At 37.1% G+C, this 11,805-nt stretch overlaps 3 protein-coding genes and 1 pseudogene across 3 annotated transcripts in view; all 4 read left to right on the top strand.

Annotated features, from left to right (window-relative positions):
- Positions 1–1,685, top strand: part of LOC9313437 (BTB/POZ domain-containing protein At3g44820) — a 3,492-nt gene extending 1,807 nt beyond the window's left edge. The window contains 2 exon segments of the mRNA XM_021025539.1: positions 1–394; positions 470–1,685. The exon segment at positions 1–394 is cut by the window's left edge and continues 797 nt beyond it. Coding sequence (XP_020881198.1) covers positions 1–394; positions 470–1,051 — 976 coding nt within the window. The 3' untranslated portion in view covers positions 1,052–1,685.
- Positions 1,686–1,822: 137 nt separating this feature from the next.
- Positions 1,823–4,011, top strand: LOC110228354 (putative F-box/LRR-repeat protein At3g44810). Its single transcript, XM_021025541.1, has 4 exons — positions 1,823–1,933; positions 2,244–3,203; positions 3,280–3,426; positions 3,502–4,011. The coding sequence occupies exons 2-4, from the start codon at positions 2,256–2,258 to the stop codon at positions 3,766–3,768; spliced, it is 1,362 nt and encodes a 453-aa protein (XP_020881200.1). The 5' UTR covers positions 1,823–1,933; positions 2,244–2,255; the 3' UTR covers positions 3,769–4,011.
- A 1,307-nt stretch (positions 4,012–5,318) lies between these two features.
- On the top strand, positions 5,319–7,127 carry LOC9313436 (putative F-box/LRR-repeat protein At3g44810). The gene is made up of 3 exons (XM_021026434.1): positions 5,319–6,365; positions 6,443–6,589; positions 6,671–7,127. The coding sequence occupies exons 1-3, from the start codon at positions 5,433–5,435 to the stop codon at positions 6,935–6,937; spliced, it is 1,347 nt and encodes a 448-aa protein (XP_020882093.1). The 5' UTR covers positions 5,319–5,432; the 3' UTR covers positions 6,938–7,127.
- Positions 7,128–9,073: 1,946 nt separating this feature from the next.
- Positions 9,074–11,168, top strand: LOC9313435 (annotated as a pseudogene).
- Positions 11,169–11,805: the final 637 nt, after the last annotated feature.

Below are 11,805 nucleotides of genomic sequence, written 5' to 3'. Positions count from 1 at the left end.
TTTTAGGAGTTGATGGAATTGTGTAAAGAAGTTGGAGAAAAGAATAGGAATGCAGTTGGAGCTCGCAACGCTCGAGAATCTTCTGATTCTGAACTATTCTGATTCAGAGACGTTGTACAATGTAGATTGTGTAGAACGAATAGTCCGTCATTTTGTATCATCATTGTCATCCTTACAGTTACCTGAGTTCTCTCCTCCATCTTTGGATCCAGTGACGTCTCCTTCTTCGGCGCCTTTAAGAAAAGTGGCGAAGCTGATCGATAGCTACATGGCTGAGGTTGCTTCCGATGTAAATCTAAAACCGGATAAGATGCGGTCTCTTGCAGCAGCTCTTCCAGAATCTTCAAGACCCTTGTATGATGGTCTATACAGAGCTTTTGATATCTATTTCAAGGTTGGATCATACTCAATTCTTTAAATGTTTTTCTTTAAAAAGATCCAATATTGAATATGAATCTGAACTTGTCAGGAGCATCCATGGCTATCAGATAAAGACAAGGAACAACTCTGCAACATCATGGACTATCAAAGACTCTCTATAGACGCTTGCGCTCATGCTTCCCATAACGATAGGTTACCACTCAGAGTTGTTCTTCAAGTCCTCTTCTTTGAACAAATGCATCTAAGAACCGCTCTTGCAGGCGGTCTCAATGTTGCAAACACCGAAACAGCTCATGCACTGACTATCCCTGGTAGAAGAACTGGACAGGAGATAGTTCAGCGAGATGGTTGGGTGACCGTTGTGCGTCAAAACCAGGTTTTAAAAGTTGATATGCAGAAAATGAGGTCACGGGTTGGAGAATTAGAAGAGGAGTTTCAGAGTATCAAGCAGGAGATGAAGAAGAGAGTGAGCAAGCCCTCTAGCTCAATGGGCTCGCCTCGTCTGGTCAAGCTCGGCTGTAAATTTCTTCTTCCACGAGCCTCTGATGCCAAGAATGATACAGTCCAGAACTCAGTGTCCAGCACTCCTAGATCTGCTGCCGCTGACCACGCACTCCCTCGTTCCTCCCGCCATTCCAAACACCGTAAAAGCTTCTCCTTTTTCGGATAATCTTCATTCAAAAACATTTATCATCCCCTATTCTCCTAAAGCCAATCACAGAGAAAGTTCTTTTTCCTTACCTGAGGCATTCCCTTGAGGAAGTTTCTTTCGTTTCCCGGGAAAACCAGCAGAAAGTTCCTCCCTTTCCCGGGAAAACCAACAGAAACGAGATTGCTTCGTTTTAAGAGGAAAAGGGCCCAAGAACAGAAGCTGGCCATTTGAAGAAGAAGACGATCTCTTTCTGCTCAGCAAACTGTTCCGTGTTCTTTGTCCCTCTTCGGTTTCAAGAATTTGCCGCAGTTTTTCTCCCAAGGTAAAAGCTTTGAAGACTCTTCCATCAAAGGTGATAGAGTTTCGAAAAAGCCGGGCGATCTTGGTGGTTTTTTTTGGATATGGGTATACACGATCAAAGTAAATAACAAGAGCTAGGATCAATAGAACAAAAAGAGTATAATTCTTGTCTGATTTGATATGTTTGTGTTTGAATATATGTAGATGTCTTGTAACTATCTATGTGTAAATCTTTCTTCGTTTTGTGCATTTGTCAATAGTATAGAATCTTTTTTTTACTTTTCAGAGGCATTGTAACAAACAAAGGACTACTAAAGCTATACTCAGAAAACTATACTGTTACAGTTGATCCTCAAGATGATTTTCGCGGGAGCTCTGTATTATTAAAATAAGTCAAACAATTCTCTAACTAAATTACACTAAAACAGAACAAAGAACCATTTTTGAAGTTGATATATAAAATAGATGTATTTGGGTCTTTGGTGGGTTATTAAAACAAACAAAAAAAATTCCCATTTGGGTCACGAAAGAAAACCTTACTAAAGTCGACGGAGCAAAGAGACCAAAACAAAAGCTCAAAATTGAAGCTTGATTGATCGTGTAAGTTTAGTGTATCCTTTGATTTCGTTTTCAATTTGGTGAATGAATTTCCTGTTTCCTGGAAAGAAAGCTTGAACCTTTAGGGCTTTTAGGGTTTAAAGCTTTGACCTTTAGCTTTGTTAGTTCGATTAGTCACTTTGCCTCTCTCGGTGGCTCTGTGGAAAGCATCTCTGAGGCAATTTTGAGCTTTGTCTACGTTGTCGGAATGTTCCAATTTATTCAAAGTTTTGTACTTTACATGCTTGTGGTGGTTGTGGTATATTGTTGGCTGCAATGTGTGAATTAGTGGAGTTCAAATTTCATGTTTCAGGTACCATTAGGGATGGGGTCTGTCTCTATGGGTTCCAAAAAGTTGAATACATGTTGTGTAGCTTCAATGAATCGTCTTCCAGACGAGCTTCTTGTCCAAATATTGTCATTGCTTCCCACTAAACAAGCTGCTTCAACATCTGTTTTCTCCAAGAGGTGGAGGACTCTGTTTGCTTTCCGGCATGACCTTGATTTTGACGACTCCATCTTTTGGCACCCAGAAGAGGGTAAACAGGATAGGGACGACATTCAAGAGAGTTTCCGGTCTTTTGTGGATAGAACATTGGCTTTGCAAGGCGGTGCCCCTATCAACAAGTGCTCACTTAAATGTGGAAATGAACATGACGATGAACCTGACGATGTTCATGTTGATCGCTGGATAAGTAATGCCCTGGAACTCGGTGTCTCTGAGCTTCATCTATGCTTATCATCTGTGACTAGACATCTTTTCCCATCCAATATCTTCAGCAGCACAACACTGGTTAAGCTGACGTTGGGAACAAAACTCAGCATCCACAGTTTTCCTTCTGATACGTCTCTCCCAGCACTCAAGGTTCTCTTTCTTGATTCGATTTGGTGTGACATTGAAGAGTTCTCTGGTGTGTTTCTCGCTGGTTGCCCTGCACTTGAGGACTTAACCATACAGCACAATGATTCATTTCCAGGAATGACAGGCGTCATATCCAGCAAAACCATTAAGAGACTCTCCATTTCCTATAACTATGCTGATTATGTTGAATTTTGTAGCATTTATGCACTTGACACTCCAAATGTTGTCGACCTCTACTACTCTTGTTATGCTCGGCCTTGGTATTCACATTGTAATTTGGATTCACTTGCCAAAGCTACGCTGGACCTTCGTATGTTAGAAGGTGAGGGGGTGATTGATGCCGATGTGACGGAGCTCATCAATGGGATACACAACGTCAAGACCCTTCACTTGACTTTTTCTTCTGTTGAGGTCAGTTTCTTTGTATGGTCTCATCATCTTTTGGTTAGAAACATGATAACATTCTTTGTGTGTGTGTGTGTTTCAGGTGATTTCGGTATGCTGCAAAGGTGGACTACCAGTGTTCGAAAACCTCGTTGATTTAGTGTTTTTGGGTAACATAGGCCAAGGTTGGAAAGTGCTACTGCCACTCCTGCTTGAGAATTCTCCAAATCTAAAAACTCTGGTTCTCTCGGTATGATTTAAAATCTTACTTTATATGTATGACTGTGGCATGAAATTAAAATAGTCTCTCCTCTTTATACTTCAGGCTCTGGATCATTGGACATATAGATATTGCTTTGTGGGGATTCGCATTACCCCAAAGAACCAAGTAAAGATGCTGAGTATCATGCAGTATGAAGGAAGTGCAAAGGAGCTGAAACAAATTAGCCATTTTTTACTGAAAATGGAGTGTCTTGAAGTATTGAAAGTTTATGCTGCAGCTGCAATCAATGACTCTAAAAAGATACAACTCACAGAGGATCTGTTGAAGCTTCCTAGAGCATCATCTAAGCTCAAGATACAAGTCATGTGATCATCATCCCTAACTAAGGTATTTTTCGGCAAAAAATCAAATTGTAAGTGTTTCTTTTTTCTTTGTTTTAGTGATTTATGATGTAATATTGCATCTACTATATACCCTGCCTAGTCCATGTTTAGGGGTTTATGAGGTATTTTGGTCCTTAAGTTATTGGCTTCTTGAACAATTGTAGTATTGGTGATATTATATTCTCCAGCAAAACGGGAACAGTATTGGTGATGTTCTTGATTTTTGTTTGCTTCGTCCTCTATGTCACCGCTGCCAAAAGTCTTTGAGTTTCACAGAGGGAAACAAATGTTAAATCCGCCTCTTTAGTTTGATGAGTGTGTGTTTGCTCAAAATTGATTCCATCATCCTATTTTTTTTGTGCCGGTATCTCCGAGACCAAATTTTTTCTCCTTTTGCAACTCCTCGCTTGCCATCTCATTCTAAAGATGTTCCGAGAGAAGAGTTTGGAAACTGTTCGGTTTGTTGATGAGAAAATTTGGATCTTGAGATGGGAAACAAATGACTCTTGCCAGAAACAGTCATATCTCAACCATTAAATAGATAGTACAGAAAATGTTCTTCAGGTTTTGCAAAACAGGGTTGACAAAGTGAATCCCTGAGTTTGTTGATGATGTGAAGATCCATTTTTTATAAGATATAGTCTTCATCTCTGAACTTGTATTTATTAGCTCCAACGTCTCCCTAGTCCTTGTATGAATCAGATTTAAAGTCCTTTCCCTCGTGGAATGCTGTTGCTTCTTTCACAAGGAACAGAAACACACAAAACATGTTTTGGGCTGTTAGCCCACTTTTTGATTGTCCCCTGCGGCCCAACTTTTGGTCCAGCTAACGGTTACTTGACCCGTCGACAACTAGATCCACGAAAACACCCAAATTTCTTCTGTTTCAAGCAAAGACCATGATACAAATAGACCTATGACGACAATTAATTCTCTACCTAATGTTAAATGTTAAAAACTTATAAGAGCAACAAAAAAAGCAAACCATTATTGATTTTTCTCTATCTATGATTTGAACTGTATCTTACAAGTGTAAATTGTAATCTTTATTATTAATACAATCTTTCTTTATATAAATAAATTAAAATACTATAAATTACCTAAAAATAGAAGAAAATACAAATTTCCCGCGTGGCGGCATTACACGAATAGTTACCCAATAGTAACCAATAGATGATCAGTTTAGTGAAGCTAACCTATCCATTTAACGATAAGCTCCATTATCCTCTCATCCACCTTATAAACAACCTAAACACTGATCAAGAGACAAAAAAGACCAAAAGAGATAAAAAAAAAAAACAAATGGAAAATGGAGAAGAAGTTGTTCCTGTAAGTCTTCTATATTCACTAAGTGAATGATTTTCATGTATTTATCAATTTGGTGAATGAAGTTTTCATGTCTCGTGGAGAGAAAGCTTTAACCTTTAGGGCCTTGGTGTTAATTGAACCTTAAAGCTTTGACCTTTAGCTTTGTCTTAAACTCTCTCTTTTGTAGTATATTTAATATGGAAATTGGGATCTATTTGTTTAAGAAGAAGCAATTGGATGTATAGGTTGTCGGAATGTTCCAATTTCTTCAAAGTCTTGTACATACTTGTGGTATATTCTTGGTTCTTGCATTGTGTTAATTAGTGCTTGAGCTCAAATTTCATGTTTCAGGTGCCACTAGGGATGAGTTCTGTCTCTACGAATTCACTGAATTGTCTTCCAGATGAGCTTCTTGTCAAGATCTTGTCGTCCCTGGAAACGAAACAAGCTGCATCAACCTCTATTCTCTCCAAGAGGTGGAGGACTTTGTTTGCTGTCCGGCGCAATCTTGACTTTGACGATTCCATGTTTTCGCACCCGGAAGAGGGTAAACAGGATAGAGACGACATTCAAGAGAGTTTCCGGGATTTTGTAGATAGAACATTGGCTTTCCAAGGCAGTGTCCCTATCAACAAGTTCTCACTTACTTGTGGAAATGTACATGACGATGTTCGTGTTGACCGCTGGATAAATACCGCCCTGGAACACGGTGTCTCTGAGCTTCATCTATGCTTAACATCTGTGACTCGACGTCTTTTCCCATTCAATGTCTTCAGGAGCAAAACATTGGTTAAACTTACTTTGGGAACAAAACTCATCATCGTCTGTTTTCCTTCTGATACGTGTCTTCCGGTGCTTAAGATTCTCGTCATTGATTCAGTTTGGTTTGAGAGAGAAAATTTCTCTAATGTGCTTCTTGCTGGTTGCCCTGCACTTGAGGACTTAACCATAGACCAAAAGTCTTTTCCGGGATTGCCAAACGTTGTTTCCAGCAAAACCATTAAGAGACTCTCCATCGTCTATATACGTGCGAATGATGCTGATTGGTTTCGCACGGTTGCGCTTGACACACCAAAGCTTCTCACCCTCTTCTACTCTACCTATGCTCGGCATAGGTATCGACATTGCAATTTAGACTCGCTTGTCAAAGCAACACTTGATCTTCATTTCTCAGAAAATGAAATTTTTGATGAGGCTTTTGAACCGAATGTGACGGATCTCATGATTGCGGTGCGCAATGTCAAGATGCTTCATTTGACTTTTTCTGCTACTGAGGTCAGTTTCATTTTGTGTAGAGTCTCATAATCTTTCGGTTAGAAAACATGATAACATTCTTTGTGTGTGTGTTTCAGGTGATTTCGCAATGCTGCAAAGGCGGACTCCCCGTGTTCGAAAACCTCCTTGGTTTAGTGTTTTTGGGTAACACTGAACGAGTTTGGAAAGTGTTTCTTCCACTTCTGCTAGAGCATTCTCCAAACCTAACAACTCTGTTTCTCGAGGTAAGAAGTAAAATATTACTTTACCTAGCTATATATGAATGTGGCATGACATTAAAGTAGTCTCTCCTCTCAATACTTCAGGGTCTGTATCATTGCACAGATGAACATGAGTTTGATGAAATCCGCATTCCCCGGAGTAACAAAGTTAACATGTTGCGTATCATACAGTGTCAAGGAAGTGAAATCGAGCTGAAACACATTAGCCATTTCTTACTGAAAATGGAGTGTCTTCAGCTGGTGCATGTTAACTTTTCAGAGACAATTGTTGACTCCAAAAAGGTTCAACTCACAGAGGATTTGTTTAAGCTTCCCACAGCTTCATCCAAGCTCAAGATGCAAATCATCTGATCATCATCATTCATCATCATCATCATCATCATCATCATCATCATCATCATCCATGTGTTTGTTCTATTTCTTCAAAACTCAAATTAGTATAAGGTCTTTATGTTATAACTATTTATGGTTTATGTTTACTGTTTAGGTATTTTGATCTTGAAACTATGGCTTCTTGAACAATTAATGTTTCTTTTATGTTTCTTTGGTATAAAGAATAGTATTCGTGATATTATATTCTCCGGCAAAACGGGAACAACTATGATGTGCTTTGATTATTCTTTTGTGTTGGCTTTTTCGTACTCTTACCATAGAAGTTACTAGTTTTGGAAAAGACAGGGCTTTGTGATTTTTGTAGTTTTTCGGATATGGACAAGAGTTAGAATCTATAGACCAATGAACATAAAATTCTTGTCTGATTTGATATGATTGTGTCTGAATCTATATTACAATGACTGCATTTTTAAAATTTAATTAGAAATATAATCAATCAAATTATAACACTAAATTCATTTTAGATTATGAAGTTAATTTTTTATCGGAAGTCCCCGCAGGGACAAGTTACGAATTTGATTATTAATATTAATTAAAAAATCTAGTAATAGTAGTTTGATTTTTAAAAATTAATATGAATTCACTTGTTATCAATAAAAAATTGTAATTATAATTTTTTGGACCAAAATTTTGTATATCAAATTTTAGGAATGAAATATATTATAAAATACTGAATTTGTCCTCTAATTAAATGTAAGTTTTATCATACAAACCAATTTAAAAGATTTACTAAAGAAGAAAAGATTTAAAGATTTTTTCCTTTTTGTTCCTCTTCAAATTCGTTGACCAATAATTTTGTTTTATGGTTCTTGGTTCATCATAAAAAGAAGATTATTGCAGAATTATGTGGGGTCTACTTTGAGTAAACATTCCTTCTAAATGGTAAACATTTTGAGGAACAAGTATGAATATGATATTTGTCCTTATTCTATTCCTAAAAAGTGGTCATCAATAAAATTCTTAGAAGTCTTTAGAGTAATAAACAACAATCATTTTATACCAAACTTGTTCATGCATAACTTCATTTCCACTTGTTTTGTTTAAAGAGATTATCCTCTTAGGAACAATGGTGGATTACATGCTAAAGAGATTATCCTCTTAGGAACAATGGTGGATATATTTAAGTAGGTAGTTCATATTATGATGATTTTATGAACATATAATGATTCAAGGCACAGTTTTGCAGCGTATAGGCTTAACCTTTTTGAGTATAAAGTAAAAACTCTATAAATTAATAATGACCGAGTACTGTGAACCCTTTGAAATTGTACTTATTAGCTCCAACGTCTCCATAGTCCTTGAATGAATTAGATTTAAATCTCTTGGAATGCTGTTGCTTCTTTCACAAGGAACAGAAACACACACAACATGTTTTGGGCTGTTAGTCCACTTCTTGATGTCTCCTGAGGCACAGCTTTTGGTCCAGCTAACCGGGCTCCCTGACCTATCGGTAATTAGTTCCACAAAAACAACAAAATTTCTTCTGCATCAAGCAAAGAAAATTAAACATAGGGTACGATAGAGTTATGCCAATTAAGTCTACTTAATGTATGTAAAGGCTTAACAGCTAGCAACAAAAGAACACCAAATCGTTATAGATTTTTTTTTTCTATATATTATTTGAACTATATCTTAGAACTGTAAATTTCAATCTTTATGATTAATACATTTCAATTATATATAAATTAAACACTAAAATTACCTACAACAAAAGAAAATGCAACATTTCCCGCGTGGGGACATTTAGAGGATACTTAGCTAGTAACAACTACCAATAGCTGATTAGTTTAGTGAAGCTAACAAATCCATTTAGACATTATCCTCCTCCACCAAAAGAAAAAAAAAACACCAAACTGAACGTTTAGAAATGGAAAATTGAGAAGAAGAAGTTGTTGATCCTGTGTAAGTCTTGTATATTCCTTGAGTGAATGATTCTCATGTATTTATCAATTTGATAAATGATTTTCATATCTCATGGAGAGAAAGCTTGAACCTTTAGGCTTTTAGGGTTTACATTGAACCTTAAAGTTTTGACCTTTAACTTGGTATACTGTCTTGAACTCTCTCTCTCTCTTTTTAATCTTTTAACTGTCTATGGAAAGCATCTTATCATCTGAGGTTTTGTGGTGGCAATTTTGAGCTTTGTCTAGGTTGTCGGAATTTTCCAATTTCTTCAAAGTTTCCAACATGCTTGTGGCTGAAATTTCATGTTTCAGGTGCCACTAGGGTTTGGTTCTGTCTCTATGGCTTCATTGAATTGTCTTCCAGATGAACTGCTTGTCAAAATCTTGTCCTTCCTTCCATCAAAACCAGCTGCTTCAACCTCTGTCCTCGCCAAGAGGTGGAGGACATTTTTTGCTGCAGTCGGGCCTAATCTGGACTTTGACGACTCAAACTTTTTCCACCCAGAAGTGGGTGAACAGGACATGGACGACATTCAAGAGAGTTTCCGGTCTTTTGTCGATAAAACATTGGCTTTGCAAGGCGGTGCACCTATCAACAAGTTCTCACTTAAATGTGGAGATAGACATGATGAGGTTCATGTTGACCACTGGATAAATAACGCCCTGGAACACGGTGTCTCTGAGCTTCATCTACGCTTAACAGATGTTATGCGGTGTCATTTCCCTTCTAATGTATTCGTCAGCAAAACGATGGCGAAGCTGACATTGGGAACAGAAATCAGCATCGTTCGTGTTCCTTCTGTTACGTCTCTTCCTGCAGTACTTAAAACTCTCTTCCTTGATTCAGTTTGGTTTGATAAAAGAGAGTTCTCTGATGTGTTTCTTGCTGGTTGCCCTGCACTTGAGGACTTAACCATCGACCAAAAGTCTTTTCCAGGATTGCCAAACGTTGTTTCCAGCAAAACCATTAGGAGACTCACCATCGTCTATACATGTGCTCATGATGTTGATTGGTTTCGCGCTGTTGCACTTGACACACCAAGTCTTGTCTCCCTCTTCTACTCTACTTATGCTCGGCATAGGTATCGACGACATTGTAATTTGGATTCACTTATCAAAGCTACATTGGATCTTCATTTCTTAGAAAATGTCAAATGTGGTGAGCCATTTGGCCCAAATGTTACCAATCTCATCTATGGGATACGCAACGTCAAGATCCTTCACTTGACTTCTTCTGCTGCTGAGGTCAGTTTCATTTGTGTAAAGTCTCATAATCTTTCGGTTAGAAAACATGATAACATTCTTTGTGTGTTTCAGGTGATTTTGCAATGCTGCAAAGGCGGACTCCCTGTGTTCAAGAACCTCCTTGATTTAGTTTTCTTGGGTAACACTGAACGAGTTTGGAAAGTGTTTCTTCCACTTCTGCTAGAGAATTCTCCAAACCTAACAACTTTGTTTCTCGAGGTAAGAAGTAAAATCTTACTTTATCTATATGAATGTGGCATGACATTAAAGTAGTCTCTCCTCTCAATACTTCAGGGTCTGTATTGTCAGTAGCGGACCTATGTGTATCAAAGGAGGGTCAACTGACCTCCTTAAATTTCAAAATTTCTTGTTAATAGCATAGGTTATGTATATTTAAATCTAGCACAATTTGGTTTAATGATATAATGTTATAGCAATTTGACCCGGGTAATAAAATATCTTGGGTCCGCCCCTGTGTATTGTTGCACAGATGAAGATGAGTTTGATGAAATCCGCATTCCCCGAGTAACAAAGTAAACATGTTGCGTATCATACAGTGTCAAGGAAGTGACAACGAGATGAAACACATTAGCCATTTCTTACTGAAAAGGGAGTGTCTTCAACTGGTGCATGTTAACTTTTCAGAGACAATTGTTGACTCCAAAAAGGTGCAACTCACAGAGGATTTGTTTAAGCTTCCCTCAGCTTCATCCTAGCTCAAGATGCAAATCATCTGATCATCAACATTCATCATCATCATCATCCAAGCTCAAGATGCAAGTCATTTGATCATCATCGTCGTCATCATCATCATCATCATCCATGTGTTGTTCTATTTCTTCAAATTAAACTCAATTGATAAGGTCTTTATGTTTTAACTATTTATGATTTATGTTTAGGTATCTTGGTCCTTAAGCTATGACTTGAACAATTATTGTTTATTTTTGTGTTGGCTTATTTCGTACTCTTACCATAGAAGTTAATAGTGTATCGGAAAAGACAGGGCTTTGTGATTTTTGTAGTTTTCGGGATATGGATATGATTGTGTTTGAATCTAGTATGTAACAATAATGACTGCGTTGTTAAAAATTAATTAGAAATATATTAAATCAAATTTTAATACTAAATTCATTTTAGTTTATGAAGTTATGAAGTTAATTTTTTCTTGGATGTCCTCGAAGGGACAAGTTATGAAGTTAATATAAATTAAACTTTTATTAAAAGATTTAGGGAGATTGACAAAAATAGCACTAAAATAAGTTTTTCTTCCAAAAATAGCACTACATTTGAAAAATACCACAAATAGCACTATAAACTTTAATTAATTATTAAATATTAGTAATTAGTTTAATTAAAATAAATAAATAAATAAAATTGGAAATTTCCCGCCAAAAAATTATCGCGACGTAAAAATATTTTCCCGCCAAATTTTTTTTTTCGAAATTTTCCCGCCAAATTTTTTTTTCAACATTTCCCGGAAAAAAAAATTCCGTCAAAATTTTCCCGCCAAAAAAATCCACGAAATTTAGGAAGGATTCAACGAAATTCAGGAAGGATTTCACGTAATTTAGGAAGGATTTCATGAATTCATGAATTTTAGGAAGGATTCCACGTAATTCAGGAAGGGTTTCACGATTCGTGAAAGCCTTCCTAAATTACGTGAAATCCTTCCTAAAT

The sequence above is a fragment of the Arabidopsis lyrata genome (assembly GCF_000004255.2).
Source record: "Arabidopsis lyrata subsp. lyrata unplaced genomic scaffold ARALYscaffold_5, whole genome shotgun sequence".
Classification (NCBI taxonomy): domain Eukaryota; kingdom Viridiplantae; phylum Streptophyta; class Magnoliopsida; order Brassicales; family Brassicaceae; genus Arabidopsis; species Arabidopsis lyrata.
Note: the sequence above shows the minus strand (reverse complement) of the source record. Positions and strands in the feature narration are given on the sequence as shown.

Bases quoted from the DNA above. Each gene is read 5' to 3' on its own strand.
- LOC110228354 (XM_021025541.1), top strand. From the start codon at position 2,256: ATGGGGTCTGTCTCTATGGGTTCCAAAAAGTTGAATACATGTTGTGTA. The intron at 3,204-3,279 runs GTCAGTTTCTTT...TGTGTGTTTCAG, and splicing joins TGACTTTTTCTTCTGTTGAG to GTGATTTCGGTATGCTGCAA. The intron at 3,427-3,501 runs GTATGATTTAAA...TTTATACTTCAG, and splicing joins TAAAAACTCTGGTTCTCTCG to GCTCTGGATCATTGGACATA.
- LOC9313436 (XM_021026434.1), top strand. From the start codon at position 5,433: ATGTTTCAGGTGCCACTAGGGATGAGTTCTGTCTCTACGAATTCACTG. The intron at 6,366-6,442 runs GTCAGTTTCATT...TGTGTGTTTCAG, and splicing joins TGACTTTTTCTGCTACTGAG to GTGATTTCGCAATGCTGCAA. The intron at 6,590-6,670 runs GTAAGAAGTAAA...TCAATACTTCAG, and splicing joins TAACAACTCTGTTTCTCGAG to GGTCTGTATCATTGCACAGA.